The sequence below is a fragment of the Carica papaya genome, chromosome 5 (genome assembly GCF_054855325.1).
Source record: "Carica papaya isolate Zhongbai chromosome 5, ASM5485532v1, whole genome shotgun sequence".
NCBI lineage: Eukaryota > Viridiplantae > Streptophyta > Magnoliopsida > Brassicales > Caricaceae > Carica > Carica papaya.
In genome coordinates this window covers 39561719-39578112 of record NC_142313.1, presented here as the reverse complement: position 1 = coordinate 39578112, position 16394 = coordinate 39561719, and the positions used below count along the sequence as shown (strand labels likewise).

The following is a 16394-nucleotide window of genomic DNA, read 5'->3' as shown; positions in this document are numbered from 1 at the left end:
TGAATACTTCAGGTACTTCAATTTCAGATCTATCTCTTGATAATCTGTATGATCATAAACATGCACTAACCATCCAATTTACAATTTCGTTTCTTACAAATGTTTATCATCAACTCATAAAGCATTTATTAGCAATCCTGATAAAATACAAATATCAAGAATGACAAATGAAGTAATAAAAGTACCTCAATGAAAAACAATCATAGAGGAAATCCAAACCTTAGAAAATAATGAAACTTAGGAAATAATAGAATTGTAAATGAGTGTTCACAATCAAGAATAATGTTGATGGTAGCATCAATAGGTTCAAACCTTGATTAATATCCAAAAACTTTACTCATTCCTACGAAATCGCTTATTAGGAGACATTTGTACTAGTAGCAAAACTTAAAACAGTCCGAATACGAATGTCTTTAGCTGCCAATCTAGATTGACCATTATTTCAAGTAGATATGAAGAATGTTTTTCTCAATAGAGAACTAGAAAAGAAGTCTATATGGAGATACCACCTATCTTTGAAAGTCAAAGCACTAAAAGAAATGTCCGCAAACTCAAAACGTTTCTCTATACACTCAAAATCTCTAAGAGCATGATTCGACAAATTCATTAAGGTAATTAAGATATTCAAATATAATCAATACCAAACAAATTATATTTTTGAAAATGACAAGTATAAATCTTATCATTAAACATAGGCACCAAGGGAGTGCAAATCCATCAACAAATCATACTATATTTGTCAAGTATCCTTCAAGAAAAAAGATAATCTTCATCGCTTATGTTGATGATATAATAATTGCAAGTGATAACACAAAGGAGACACTTAAACTAAAAAAAAGTCTTAATTAAAGAATTTGAGAGTAAAAACCTAGAAAATCTCAAGTACTTTTAGGAATAGAACCTGCTAGGTCAAGGAAGAAATCTCAATTTCTCAATGAAAATATATGTTTAGTTTTCTAAAAGAGACCAGAACGCTTGCATACTGTTAGAATATTATACAATATTTTTATACATAATAGGCTACTTATGTTTCCAAATGTATTAAACTAATTAGGAAAGAAATTAATAGGGTAATTTATATTGGTTACCAAATATGATTGCATTTACATGTATATATATCTCTATTTTTATTTTAATAAAACATAAAAAATATTCAGTATTTTTTCTTAATTATTTACATGGTATCAAAACCAGGTTAAAGTTTTTAGAGGTAATATTAGATTAGACCACATAAGGATTGAATAACCCATTCCCAACACCGGAGGAAGTCAACCACTGTCTTCCAACCAGTTCAAATCGCGGCAGGCACGGTGGTGCATGTAGAAGAGGCGAATGAAACTATTTTCTGGCTGTTCCAAGTTGTTAGGCGTCGGGTGAACCAAAGGAGGCCAGTTCGCATGCGAGACGAGCTCGGCACGAGGTCAAAACACGAAGAGACGTTCGGCCGGCCTGTTCTGAGCAAGAAACTAGAAAGCCAGAGCAGAGGAAATTGTGGCGGAGCAGATGGCGCGACAACAAGTGTTCTTCAATTTTCCGATGCGATTTAAGGGTTTTTTTTTTTGCGAGCTCCTTCTGCATTTCGGTTGTCTGGTGGGGTCTGTGGTGATTTCCGGCCAAACGGAAGTATTTTGGTGATTTTCGGTGGTGGTGTGTTGTTCCAGCAGTGGCGTGTGTTGTTCCAGCGGCAACGTGTGTTGTTCTAGCGGCGGCGCGTGAACTCTGGCTGCGGAGCGTACGGCAGCAATCAGTCTTCTGTGGTAGCAGTGTGCTTTTATTAGTTTTCGTGTGTGAAGAGGTACTCTATTTTTCTCAAGATTTCTTATATATTTATAGTGTTTTTTGTGTATCCTTACCTGTTGTATTCAAGTATTTTGAATGATATTTTTTTGATATTCTAAATTAAAATGGGTGATAACAAATTCTCTAGGAGAGAAATAATCTCAGTCATGTAAAAAATCACTAAACATGAATTAAATAGCACAAATTACCTGGAGTTGAGCAAAACTATTTGGGTTTATTTATGCAATATTAATAAAGATGATCATTTGACTCAAGATCCTCCCACCGATATAACTAGACAAGTCTGCCTAAGAGATAATGCACAGTTGTTTCTGCAGATTAGAAACTCAATTGATAGTGAGGTATTTAACCTAATTAATCACTGCGAATTTGTTAAAAAACTAATGAATTATTTAGAATTTTTGTCTTCAGAAAAAGGCAATATGTCCCACATGTATGATGTTTGTAAAGGCCTTCTATCGTGCTGAAAATGAAATCAAATATTTCACAACTTATTTTATGGAATTCAAAAAGATTTATGAGGAGCTTAATGTACTTTTATCATTTAGCACTAACATCACAGCAAACACACAGAGAGCAGATGGCTATAATGAGCTTCTTGGCTGGTCTTCCACCTAGATTTAAGACTGCTAAAACTTATCAGGTTCTGAGATCACATCTCTTCAGAAAGTTTTCAGTAATGTGTTACGCACAAATAATGCTACACTCAATCAGCATCCTAACATTCTTGTTGTCAGAGGAAGAGAAAGAAATAATAACAGTGGAGGAAACACTACAATGGATAGTCAGAACAATGATTCAAGTAATATTGTTTGTTATTACTATCATGAACAATGACATACAAAGCGGCAATGTAAGAAATTACAGAAGTAGAATCAAAAAACACAGACTGCTAATATTGCAACTACTGCTACTACTAATTCTTTTAAGAAAACTATTATGGTTTTAACCGATGAATATACAAGCTTCCCTCAATTTCAAGAATTTTTTAAAGAATACACACCAGCCACTTCTTCTGCTTATTAAACAAATAAGTGATTATTTGTGGTGTTACAGATCACATGACAGGTAACTCTAAATCTTTTTTAGCTTTCGATGACACAGAACACCCTCTCCTATAACTATTGCTGATGAGTCAACATATAATATTGAGAGTTCTGGAATTATAAAACCAACTCCCTTCATTACCCTGACATTTGTTTTAAATCTACCTAAACTTGCTTTCAATTTGATTTCTGTAGTAAACTTACCAAAAATCTTAATTATTGTATCTCATTCTTCCCTAATCATTGTCTTTTTCAAGATCTTATGGCGAAACAGATTATTGGTAAAAGACATGTATTAGAAGGTCTTTACATTCTTGATAGTAAGGTGCCTCGACCAGTTGCTTGCTCTAGTGTGATCTCTCCATTTAAAGCACATTGTCAATTGGGACATCCATCTCTCACTGTGTTGAACAAGTTGTATTCTCAGTTTCATGATGTATCTTTATTAAATTGTGAGTCATGTTAATTTGTAAAATATTATCATAATTCATCGAGTCCATGAATTAATAAACGAACTGAGTTTTCTTTTGAATTAATTCATTCTGATATATGGGATACATGTTCTGTTATGTCAAAAACAAGGTTTAAGTATTTTGTTACTTTTTTAGATGATTTTTCTCGAATGACTTGGATATACTTCATAAAAAATTATTTCGAAGTGTTTACTCATTTTTATATTTTTCATGCGGAAATCAAAACTCAATTTAATGTATCTGTGTATGCGCTAAAAAGTGATAATGCTAAAAAATATATATCAAATTCATTTAAGAATTATATGATTCAACATGAGATTCTTCATCAGTCTCCGTATGTCGATACACTATCTCAAAACAGGGTTGTTAAAAGAAAGAACAGACATTTACTTGAAACTACTCGGGCTCTTTTGTTTCAGTGGTTCCTAAACAATTTTGGGAGGATGCTATATCCATTGCATGTTTCTTGATTAATCGTCTACCATTTACAGTACTTGAAGGTGATATTTCTTACAGTATTCTTTTTCCAAACAAGTCATTAGTACAGCCGCAGGTATTTGGTACTATTTATTATGTTTGAAATGTGCGATTCAGTATTACTAAGTTGAATCCTAAAGTCTTGAGATGCGTTTTTTGGAATATTCTTACTTACAAAAGGGATATCAGTGCTACTCTCCAGACCTTAACAAATATCTAATATCAGCCGATGTAATCTTTTCAAAGAATATATCATTCTTCTCCTCACAATCCAGCCTTACAGATCAGGTAAATGAGGATAAATGGCTCATTTATAGATTCCAACACAATACCACTACGAAGCAACCAGATAATGGTATTTCTTCTTGTGTGCCTTCTGAGCAAGCTAATGATGATGTGACTCCAACTCAAGAACCACCGCTAATTATTCATATTTATTCCAAAAGATAACAGATTAATAATACATGTCCTGCACCAGCTTTTTCATCATCTGATTTTACATCTCATAATCTTGATCTTCCCACCAGTCTTCATAAAGGTACACGTCAATGTACCCTTCCTCACTCTACTTATCTCATTGCTAATTTCATTTCATATGATCACTTGTCTCTTTCGTCTAACTATTTAATTACTTTTATAGATTCTATAAGGCTCTGAATCACTCTGGTTGGCGTAATGTCATGCTGGAAGAGAAATACTCTTGATGATAATCATACCTGGGATCTGATGGATTTAACCAAAGAAAAAAAAGTTGTAGTGTGCAAATGGATGTTTGCAATCAAAGTGAATCCAGATGCCTCTGTAGCGAGACTTGAACCACGGTTGGTAGCAAAAGAATATACTCAAACTTATAGGGTGGACTATTCTGATAGATTCTCTCCAGTGACCAAACTTATCTCTATTCGTTTATTCATATCTATTGCAGCTTTCTGAGATTGGCTCTTATACCAGCTAGACATTAAAAATGCATTTCTTCATGGTGATTTCTTAAAAGAAGTGTATATGCAGCAACCACCTAAGTTTGTTACTCAGGAGGAATACGGAAAAATTTGTCATTTGAAAAAATCCTTATATAGTTTGAAATAAAGTCTCAACGCATGGTTTGGCAAGTTCAGTGAGGTAGTCTGTAAGTTTGAATTAAAGAACAGCAAGTATGATCATTTAGTCTTTTATAAACAATCAATAGCTGGTATTATACTTTTTATTGTTTACATTGATGATATTGTGATTACAGTCGATGATCATGCAGAAATCTCCTCTCTCAAGTCATTCTTACATACCAAGTTTACTACCAAAAACTTGAAACTGCTAAAATACTTTTTGGGGGTAGAAGAAACAAATAAGAAAAGGATTTTATTGTTTCAAAGGAAGTATGTACTTGACTTACTTGCAGAAACAGGAAAGGTGAGAGCTAAATCATGTAATATACCAATGGTACCAAATGTATATCTTATAAAGGATGACGGTGATCTCCTTGATGATATAGAGAAATACTGGCGACTAGTTGGGAAATTGAATTGTCTAGATATTGTTTATCATATCAGTGTTGCAAATCAATTTATGTCTGCACCTACAATCAAACATATTTTGTATTATTTAAAAGGTGTCTCGGGACTTGGTATAGTTTTTTGAAATCATGAACATACTCACATTAAATGTTTTACAGATGCTGATTGTACTGAATGTAAAATCAATAGAAAATCTACTACGTATTATTGTGTTTTTATTGGTGGGAATCTTGTATCATGGAAAAGTAAGAAACAAACAGTTGTATCTCGTTCAAGCGCAGAGTCTAAATATAGAGCTACGCCCCAATCCACATGTGAAATTTTATGGATACATCATCTTTTAGATGAAGTGGGTTTGAAGCCCACTCTCCTGTAAAACTCTAGTATGACAACCAAATTGCCCTTTATATTGTCTCAAATCCTATGTATCATGAGAGAACCAAACATATCGAAATTGATTGTCACTTCATCCAATAAAAGATTAAGAAAAACTTCATATCTTCTAGTTATGTGAAAACAGAAGAACAACTTGGTGATATATTCACAAATCCTCTATATGAAACACGGATTAAGTATCTTCATAACAAATTAAGCATGATTAATATCTATACTCCAGCTTGAGAGGGAGTGTTAGAATATTATATAATATCTCTATATATAATAGGGTGATTATGTTTCCAAATATATTAAACTAATTAGAAAAGAAATTAATAGGGTAATTTATATTGGTTACCATATATGATTCTATTTACATGTATATATATCCCTACTTTCATTTCAATAAAACATAAGAAATATTCAATATTTTTTCCTAATTATTTACATATGCAAACCCGCAGACACACTCATGGATACCAACATTAAATTAAGTAAAAATCTAGTTTGACATATAAAGATACTAATGTTTAGTAGGTAGATTGATTTACCTCTCACATAACAAACCAAATATCAATTTTATTATCAGGGTAGTAAGTCAATTTATGAATAACCCAATTGAAGAACATGAAAATAATACTTCCAATTCTCAAGTATATAAAAATGACGGTAGATAAGAATTGTTTTTCAAGAAAAACATAAATCAAGAAATTGAAATATATACTGATATAGACTGGACTAATTCTATAACTAATAGAAGATTCACATCTAGATACCGTATATATGTTTAGGGAACCTATTTACTTGGGGAAACAAGAAGCAATCTGTGGTATTAAGAAATATTATTGAGGCTGAGTTTACAGTTTTATCACATGATATCTGTGAAGAAATGTGGCTATGAAGAATATTGGGTAAATTAAAATTCTCATCTTCATAACCTATGAAAATGTTATGGACAATCAATCCATAATACCCATAGTAAAAAACCTATTTTATCATAACCAAACTAAATATGTGGAGATTGATAGACATTTTGTTAAAAGGAGAGATTTAGGAGCCTATCTTATGGCACATTCAATCAAGCCATCAAACCACAGATTTTCACCAAGTCATTACCTAGGAAAACTTTCAAAGAATTAAATTTCAAACTTCGTTTGCTCAACATTTTCAAAACAGTTTGAGGGGGAGCATAGTAATATGACTTCTTGCAAAAGTTCAATTCCTATGCAGATTGATATGTTCAGAAAAATCTCTCCTTAAGGAAAAATCATACTTCCATAACTAAAAGTTCTTTTCTTTTTATGGAATTAATTTGTATTTAGTTTTATACTAAAATTCTCTGTAATCTTCTCCTATATATATCCAAGTGTTGTAAATTAAACATCATGAACAAAAATTCAGTACACAAAAAATTTAATTACAAATTTTCAAAAAGTACTGAAACTTTTTATAGGAATTTTTCATACATAATCTGTCTAGAGACGTGTTTATTAAATGAGTAGAGAAGGTAGTTATTTTCTGAAAGTTTTCTTCTTAGACATAATTTAGTAACTACCCTTGCTTTAATCTAGCCTTACCCCTACATAAGGCTTACATAAGACTACTGATACAACATAGATAGTTTATAAAATATGCACATACAAATAATTAATTATTTTCCAGAATTACAAGCCTTCTGCCTCTTCTTCTTCCTCTGGTGCACTTTCTCAAAGTTGTAATTTTGCCACTGCTATGCCTCATAACAAAGAAGCTTGTGCCTACCCATCTTACCATCTGCTAGTCTTTTGATAAGAGTAGAGACCATTAGTTACAAGCCCTTTGAATTCTGATCTCTTCATTGATGGAGCAGATCAAGGGGACTCACTAATATTTTAACCAAGTACTTAAGTTTCTTCTTAATAGGGGCACTTCGTCCATGTCTTTCAACACTTCAAGAAGAAAAGATGAATAAATAAATAACTCTTGCCTCTTTTATAGAGGCAAGGAATAAATTTTTCTTCAAAATTATTGCCCGAAGAAAAAAATCTAAATAAAATAGAGAAATTGGCAGAATATTGGAATTTTTATACTAGGACTCAAGCTACATGATTTCTTTGTTTTCAAAGAAAATTAGACCATCAAAACATAGAACTCAACCTTTTATTTCTTTTTTTTTTCAATTGTTTGTTTGGTACTCTATGAACTATAGTTGTAAACAATGGAAGTGGAATAAAATGCTGAGGATTGTACAAGGAAAGGCCAAAAACAAGATCTAAATAAGAATATACATCTTTCTAAGTCTTATGCCTATATATATACTTGGGAAAGATATCATCCTTTTTCTCCAACAAAAAGGGAAAAATAATATTAGCAACAGAAGAAACTCCAGCAATCAAGATGGAGAGGCTAAGAGATCCTCCAGCCAAAAGAAAAAGAATTAGGACAGAACAGCAACCAAATTCCTTTGCAAAGAAGATATGATCCTACGCAAGGAGCATTACCAATGACCATAATAAAAAAATTGTCTTACTAGGAGATGATATACAGTTTAGAAGAAAAGGACTGATTTTGAGACCAACATAAACAAACCTGAAGGATGGAATCCACCTCACGAATATGCGACAAGAATTTGTTACCTAATCCCTACATGAAATGGGTCAAAGAAAGGTAAGTTAACATATATCACACGGTTGCATATCAATAGTATGAGTTCCCTGCCTGCATCAATAGAATGATAAATAACCAGTCATCACCTCCCCTTGACTCGCACCCTTCACAAGTCCAGCAATATCTACAAATTCTATGGATGCAGGAACCGCTCTTTGAGATTTGCAGAGATCAGAAAGTACATGGAGACGTGAATCTGGAACTGCAACAATTCCTACATTTGGCTCTATCGTACAAAAAGGAAAATTAGCAGCTTGAGCCTTTCCATTCTCGACCTACAACCATATTATTGATCACTAAAACACACAAGAAATCACAGGAAATGTAGAAAGCATTAATAAAAAATAACATCATCAAACAATGAAAATATGGGGGGCAAATAGAGGGGCATTCCTGGAGATAAGACTATCAAACAAAGATGAAAATCCTTTTAGAAAGGAAAAAGAGAAAGATGACAGCCATATTAAGCAAACAAAATAACTGATGCAAATGATCAATGTTTTCCCATGCCAGAATACTTAGCCCCAAAGCTTATTGCCCAATCCCGCTTATCTCTGTTGATTTCAGACAAAGAAGATAGGGAAAATCACGTGCAAGGTTCCACTAATTTTCCTTTCATCGTAGCTCAAGCATATGAAAGACATAAGTTGCACAGGAAGCTGTTCGTAACACAAAAAACAACTAAAGGAAGAAACTACTTTGCTTAAATCTAAGGATTAAATCAACCTTTCCTAAAAAAGATCTACACCATGCAAGTATTAAACAACTAAGATGGACAAAGCTCTAAACTATGGATAAAAGACAACCATCAATTTGGCAGAAAAAGTGTCAGACTTCAAAAAGAACAACGCCAATTGTCAGTCCCCCTCTGTCACAAGATTTGGGTACATGTTAATCACTAAAAGGTCATTTATGCAAAACGATACTTTCTCCATCTAAGTCATTTACCAAAAAAAAAAGGTCGTTTATAGTTCTTCCAACACTAATTGAAATAAACAGATCCTGAAAATAAAAATATTTGGATAAAGTGGGGACATGTTATGAAAATCCCCAGAACATCATGCATGCACTACCTTGCATCATAATGCAAGCTAGTGTACATGCTCAACCAATCATTAACGAAGATGCTTGAACATTCAAAGACCTAAATGATCTTCCACAATACTGAGTGACTTAACCCATGCAGGATGACTCTTTGACCTGAATGATCACGGCAGGATGAGATGGAACAATTCACATATCTCATTATTCACAATACGATTTAACATAATTATGCAGAATAAGAAGATCCAAACTTTGAAAAATTTTAGTATTAAGAAAGATTTACGTAACTATTAATGTCATTCACTACATTTCATTTATTTAGCTTATTTAGGTAGATTTTAGTTTATTAGGATTTAGAATTTTGAATTTCTTTCTTATGATCACAAATTTTTCATAGTGCCTATACAAAGGCTACTAAACACAGATCAAAATAGACAATGATGATGAATTAAGAACTCTTGTGTTAGTATTTTATTCCCTGTTATCTCTTTATGTTTTGCCCTCTAGTTATTGTTTTGTCTAACCTATCATATTATATTTTTTTTCTATCAGCCATTGCTAAACCTTAATCCTTGACTCCCTCCAGACTATTCACCCACTTTCTAAACCATCCCGGGACAAGTTAGTTTAAAAGTTTCTTGTCCTAAAGCAACCGGCACTGAATTCTAACTTCTATCCTCAACTTTCTTATCAGTCTGTTACTTTATCCCAAGAAAATCTGAGAACATCGGTCGCCCCTTGTACAGATTTCCATGGCCAAACATTGACAAAAATCTCCATGCTCCACCTGCTCACAACCGTTGTGACTCCTCATACCAGGTTGTTCTTGGCATCAACAATAATCAACCATCAATCTGCAGCCACCATTACAGAACAAGTTTTCAACAAGATGTGGTGATCGGGGACCAGCACATAGCTCTCATACATGCATGACCCAACATGGATTAATGCTACTTGATTGGTTCGCTCAGCTATAAGCAAACCTATTTGCCAGATGGATTCAGGACTTTCCAAAATGCTATTTCAAAGGTTCAAAACAGTTCCTAAAATTTTTCATTTTTATTATAGTCAGCTTTAAGGTCAATTTAGTTAAAGTTGAGTCTGTACTTACTTTTAGATAATATTAAATACTTAAGAATGGTAAAGGTGGCAACTTGACATTGAATTTAGGCTGGTTGTATAATCTACACGATCTCATGTAATATGTTGTACCAAGTATTTGATCATTATATCTGGTGAAAAGAATTGAAATACTTAGGTATGTCAAGCTAATATCCAATAGCAACATCTGAAAGATGTCGTCTATGCTAGAATTCTCAAAACAATCAATGATTTATTAGAACTGTTGTCGGATGAGTATCGAGTAGGCATTTGTACAATATGTAAGAGTTAAAGAATTACGGAATTATTTGAAAGAGTACAGAGCTAAGCTTAAGATTGTAACCACTTCTGTGTTTGAAGATGAAAAGCTGGAAATGTCTTGCAAATCATCATTTGTAGTACAAGAAACGGATGCTCATGTTGAACTTGTTTCCATCTATGGTAATCGTATCGAGAAACTTCCTTCTTCACCAGGACTTTGTTCTGCATCATGCTCTAAGCCAGACCCTTCCGATGCATGATACACTACATAGAGCTGTTGTGCGGTACTATTTTGCCTTACTGGTTTCATGATCCTAAGAAAAGTACAATTTCGGCAACTTTAAGTTTTCCCATAAAGATCATCACCCAACATTTTAAAGAATTTGAAGAGCATGCTCAAGCCTTTTTTATGTTCATGCTTGGTCATTTGATAACTCTGGGTCCAGTTCGGAGGAGAATGATAATAATTAAGAAGATCCTAATTTGGAATAAATTAATTAGTCATGATCAATCATTTATCAAGTGATCAAAGCAAGAGGTATAGAGTACAAATTATGACGCTACTCTGTTTTTTTTTTATAATTCCAACCAAGAACATTTCGTTAGAGAACAAACATATACATTGAATTACATGCATGAAGAATGTATCCAAAAAATGCGCGTGTATATATATATATATGCCTACCAAAACTTGTCTGCATTCACGCAGAAAGAGAGTGAGAGAAGGAAAACAAAAAACTCACAACGGCATTGAAGAGAGTGGATTTGCCAACATTAGGGAGGCCAACGATTCCTGCTTTCAAGCTCATGCTAAATCCGGAAGCAGAAAATCGCCTTTTGATCCCAAAGAGGCCCATCAAACGAGACCTATCTGCAAATTGATTCTGGTTTGCAAACAACGATGATCTTGTTGGTATTGCGCTTAAAGCAGTCATCAAGTTGCTTCGAGCTATTATCGCCATTTCTTCGTTCTTCCTTTCACACACTGAAAGTATAATGTTCTCAAAAACGAATTCCTGTGATTCTCGGCGAGAGAGAGGGTTTTATCTTTTGACGCCGGAGGGAAAGGAAGGCCACCGTTTTGCTGTGTTTGGTTTTTGGCGCTTGGGCAAAAATGCAGGGTTTAGGTCTGGTTATCGTACAATAAAGCTTATCATCCACATATATCCTAACCCTATCCAGTGCTGCCACGTATATAGACAGGCATCCCATTTATAAGTTGGTGTGTGAATGAGCAGTATGCGGTTCGACTGAAAAATCGAACCAGACTAATGTGTTTGGTCAAGACTTAACCGGATCGATGTGTTTGGCTTAGACTATACTGAAGTACTTTACATACAATTTAATCATAGATCTAATTAGAAAAATTTGTTATAACTTCGTTTCAATTTGAATTAGTTAATAAATCTTTTAAAATATAAATAATTTATAATAAATATGTGTATATCGAATAAAATAAATTACGTTAATTGAATTTTTAAGTTAACAAATGCAGTATGTCAGGTGAAAATTAAGTATCTGTGAAAAGATTTCAATGACGTAAATAACTTATAATATATATGTGTATATCGAATAAAATAAATTACGTTAATTGAATTTTTGAGTTAACAAACGCAGTATGCTATATGAAAGTTAAGTATCCGTGGAAAGATTTCAACGGCGTTAATAAGAAAAAAAAATTGATCGAAGATAAAACATTATTTCTTATAATAAATGTTCGTCTTCTGTATGTATTAAGTAACTCATGATTAATTATTAAAAATAACTATTTTTTATTTTTAACTTTTGAAAATTATTTTAAAAATATGTATTTCTTGAAGTAATTTTTGGAATTAAAATGTAATGTCGAATAATTTTTTTAACAAAAATAAAGTTTTAAGAAAATTATGTTTAGTGTGTAAGTATATGAAATTTTAAAGATCATTTACCTAAAACACACATAATATTTTTTAGAGTGTTGTTATATCATAAAAAGTGATTCAACAAATATTTATCGTAATACACAAAAATAATACTTTAATATTAAGTGTGGTTGAACATTTACTATATTTCACAACACTTCAAAACTCACACAATCTTTAAGTCAAATTATATTTATTAATGTTTAGTATGTGTATGCAAATTAATGTCATGATTTATATATATTTTATTTTAAAAAATGTACATTAAAGTTAAATTTAATAGAATATATAGTTTTCACACATTAAGTCAAAGATAACGTTGCTCTAAAATAAAATATTTTTTATGATAAATATAATTTTTAAGATCATGCTACACAAAAAAAAAAAATTGCTTATTAAATGACATGATTTTAACTATTTTAAATATCATATTTGATTTTCAACAGCTATTTTTTATTTTAAAACATTTAAATAATTAATTCATATGGATTTTAAAGTGAGATAACAAAAAAATCAGTTGTGAAAAATAAAAAGAAAATTTTATTATTTTTATCTACTTTGAATCCTGAATTTGTCTTTTATTTATAAATCTATTGTTTGAGAAAGAAAATTATAAATATTTTATCTATATTTTGATGATATTATAAGAAATATTTGATAAAATAATTGTAAATAATAGTGTTCGAGGGAACACAAATAAAAAATGAAGTTGTGACCTTAATAAAACAAGCGCATAGTGTTAGATGGAGCACGAGAGGAGGTTGGCGGGTGAGACGTGAGAGATAGTGATCGAGCTAGTTAGGTTTGCATGTGTTCGAGCCTCGAGGTTCACTTGAAGCAGTAAGGTATGAGAGTTTGATAATCGAAAGAGCCAGATGACAAGTAGGGGAGCTATGTTTGCTATTTTAATTTATATCATATATAATTTTAATACATGAAAATATAAAATAAAAATAGCATCATCAAAATTTGAATAAACTTAATTTACTCATAATAGTAAACTGATTTAGCCAAATCAATATACCTTCATCGGTTCAGTTTAAGTCAATTAAATCGATTCATTTTGTAGCACCCGGAAAGGAGGAGAAAAAAAAAAAAAAAAAAAAGGGTGCCACGTCAGCAGCCACGTCAGCAGGCCCGGTCAGCAGTCCCGGCCAACCAGGGCCTGCCACGTGGCAAGATCGCGTCACTCCGAAAGGAGCCACGTTGGCGATCCGCGTGGGTGCGATCCGACGGCCCAGATCAATCACGCGATCGGACGGCCCAGATTCAATCAAAAACGAACGGCCCAGATTAAAACGAAATGAACGGCTGTGATCAAAAGGCAAGGGGTTATAAATAGAACCTCCACACCAGACCAAAAACCCTAGCCGCCAGCCGCTCGCCGGAGAAGACGAACCAGAGGCCGACCGCCGCCACCCGCCGCCACTCGCCGCCGCACCGGGGAAATTTCCGACCGCCGATTGAGGTAAATTTCATACCCCCGACTCGTTTTTCCCCGCTGATTCCTCCTATGGCCAAATCGAGGCCGAAATCCCGGCCAAACGGCCGGAATACGCGGCCGAAGCCCAGCGGCGCCGCCGCGCCCCCTCTCGGTTTTTGCCTCCGACGAGGCCCTTCCCGGCCTCCGTTCGATGCAATTTTTATATCACCGTGATCACCATTCTTTTCTATACAGGTTGACCGGAGCCGAATCACCAAAACACGAACCTCGCCGGAGAGCCGCTGCACCCGAGAGCGCCGCCGCCGGTAAGCTCCGTTTTTCCGTATTTTTTGGCCCCCCGAGGGCCCTAGGGTTGTTTTCTGACAAGGACCAATGCGAGCGTGACCGAATTCGGCCGAAAACAGCCAACCCGAGGCGACTTGCCGCCGCCAGCGGCGGCGCCGTCGCCGGAGCACGGCGGAGCCGCCGTGCCGGAGTTGCGATTTGGGCCGAAAGAGGCCCTGGGCCTAATTTGGATTTTTTTTGGAACACGTGCAGGTACTGTTAGTGTGTTTCAGTTCCCCGGGAAAAATTCAGGGAAAATTAGGGACAGCCTGCAGGCGCACTGTGAATCGTATTCGGATCCCGAAAACAAGTAAGGACCCCTCACCCTATTTCCTATCACGGTATTAAAGTTCAAAATGATAAAACGGTATTTCTTGAATTAACGCATGTGTGAAATTGCTTAAGGTTGCTAATGGAGCCCGAGTCTAGTGTGATTGATGATTTACTGTTATTTGGCCTGTTTTACACTGTTTACAGCTTTAAATGCAGAATGGGGTTTGATGTGTTTATTTTACAGATTTGTGTGCATTTACTACGTTTTTATTAATTATGGGTTGAATGACTGAAAAACTGATACTGTATGTTGTCTGTTCAGCATGAATTACGATTTGCTTGTTTAAATGTGAATTGATGATGCTTATTGAGGAAAAAGGGAAATGAAACATTGTATAGACTGATAATTGTATGATGGGGTCAGCCTGACTAGATATCCTAGGAGATGGTGGACGGGCCGGGTCCGTGGGGAACCCTACCGGGATTGTGGTCTCACATGCCGGACGGGGTATGGAGATCTTATGGTTTTGGCGCCCATACCGGACGGGGTATGGGGACGGCCCGTTTCACCATCATACCGGACGGGGTATTGAGGTTTATGGTTTTGGCGCCCATACCGGACGGGGTATGGGGACGGCCCGTTTCACCCTCATACCGGACGGGGTATTGAGGTTCATGGTTTTGGCGCCCATACCGGACGGGGTATGGGGACGGCCCTGGAAACTGATTATGAATGTTAAAGGTTAACGGGTAGCGGAACCCCTATGGACCCCCACGGATACTAGTAGGCTGGTAAAGGAGAAAAAAAAAGATATGTTGTACAATGATTGAATTACAAGAGGCGTGATAAGTGTTATGTTTTACAGCTTAGATTATTCAATGATTATGATAATGTTATTGTTTTTCTCATATTGTTTTCATAAATTCCACCAAGGTAAGTGGATTGTAAAAGTTTTATTATTGATAAAAGGTTTTGTTGTAAATTATGCTCCATTGGTCTTTTTGTGGTTTTCTACCCACCTTTATCTCCGTGACGGTGAGATATCGTGATGTTCTTACTGGGCTAGTGTAGCTCACTCCTTAATTAACCATTTCAGATCAGGAAGACATGGTTCCCGAGCCCGTTCCGCAGGAGGACGACGAAGGGGATGCCTAGAGACTCTGTAGTCATACGCATAGTTTATTTTCGAGTTTTCTTTCTTAGTTAGTTTAACCTTTTATATTTTAAGTACGTTTGTTTGGTTTTTCGTGTAAGGGATGTTAACTGAAATTTTGATCTCGCTTCCGCATTCGATATATTTAAATACTCATTTCATTTTAATATTTCCGGGGCCGTTACACATTTAGTTTTTACTTATCCTTAGTTGAATGACTCTCAAAATTAATTATAAAAAAGTTTGATAAAATTGTAATATATGAAAAACATGACTTGTCATTTTTGCAAATACAAGTAATCAATTTATGAAAATGATAAAGTGAGAAAAGAGAAAGTAAATTGAACTATTCTTCTTACATCTCTTATGAGAAAATAAAATTTATTTGAATTATTTTATAAGATAAAAGAATATTCAAGTTCACTTATATGTTACAACTCAATTACTATGAACATCATTATTTATTGACGAAAAAATAGGTAAAAATGTAAAAAAAAAAAATTTATAATTAAGGTTGCCATTCCAAAATTTAAGAGAGACTTACGAAGAGAGTATAATTATACCAAA

The 16394-nt window shown here is 34.3% G+C and overlaps 1 protein-coding gene and 1 long non-coding RNA gene across 5 annotated transcripts in view; one reads left to right on the top strand and one right to left on the bottom strand.

Annotated features, from left to right (window-relative positions):
- LOC110821055 (GTP-binding protein-like protein) overlaps window positions 1-11870 on the bottom strand; it is a 36037-nt gene extending 24167 nt beyond the window's left edge. The window contains exons 1-3 of one of the 4 annotated variants that reach the window (XM_088220868.1): window positions 11475-11870; window positions 8412-8600; window positions 8248-8301 (exon numbers count right to left, since the gene is read on the bottom strand). In XM_088220868.1, the coding sequence (XP_088076994.1) occupies window positions 8248-8301; window positions 8412-8600; window positions 11475-11693 (462 nt within the window). In that variant the 5' untranslated portion in view covers window positions 11694-11870. The remainder of the gene's footprint in view (window positions 1-8247; window positions 8302-8411; window positions 8601-11474) is intronic. The other 3 variants (XM_088220866.1, XM_088220867.1, XM_088220869.1) reach the window with 3 other exon arrangements.
- A 1874-nt stretch (window positions 11871-13744) lies between these two features.
- Window positions 13745-16007, top strand: LOC148266088 (uncharacterized). Its single transcript, XR_015819113.1, has 3 exons — window positions 13745-14100; window positions 14311-14381; window positions 14614-16007. It is a non-coding gene; the product is annotated as an uncharacterized LOC148266088 (long non-coding RNA).
- Window positions 16008-16394: the final 387 nt, after the last annotated feature.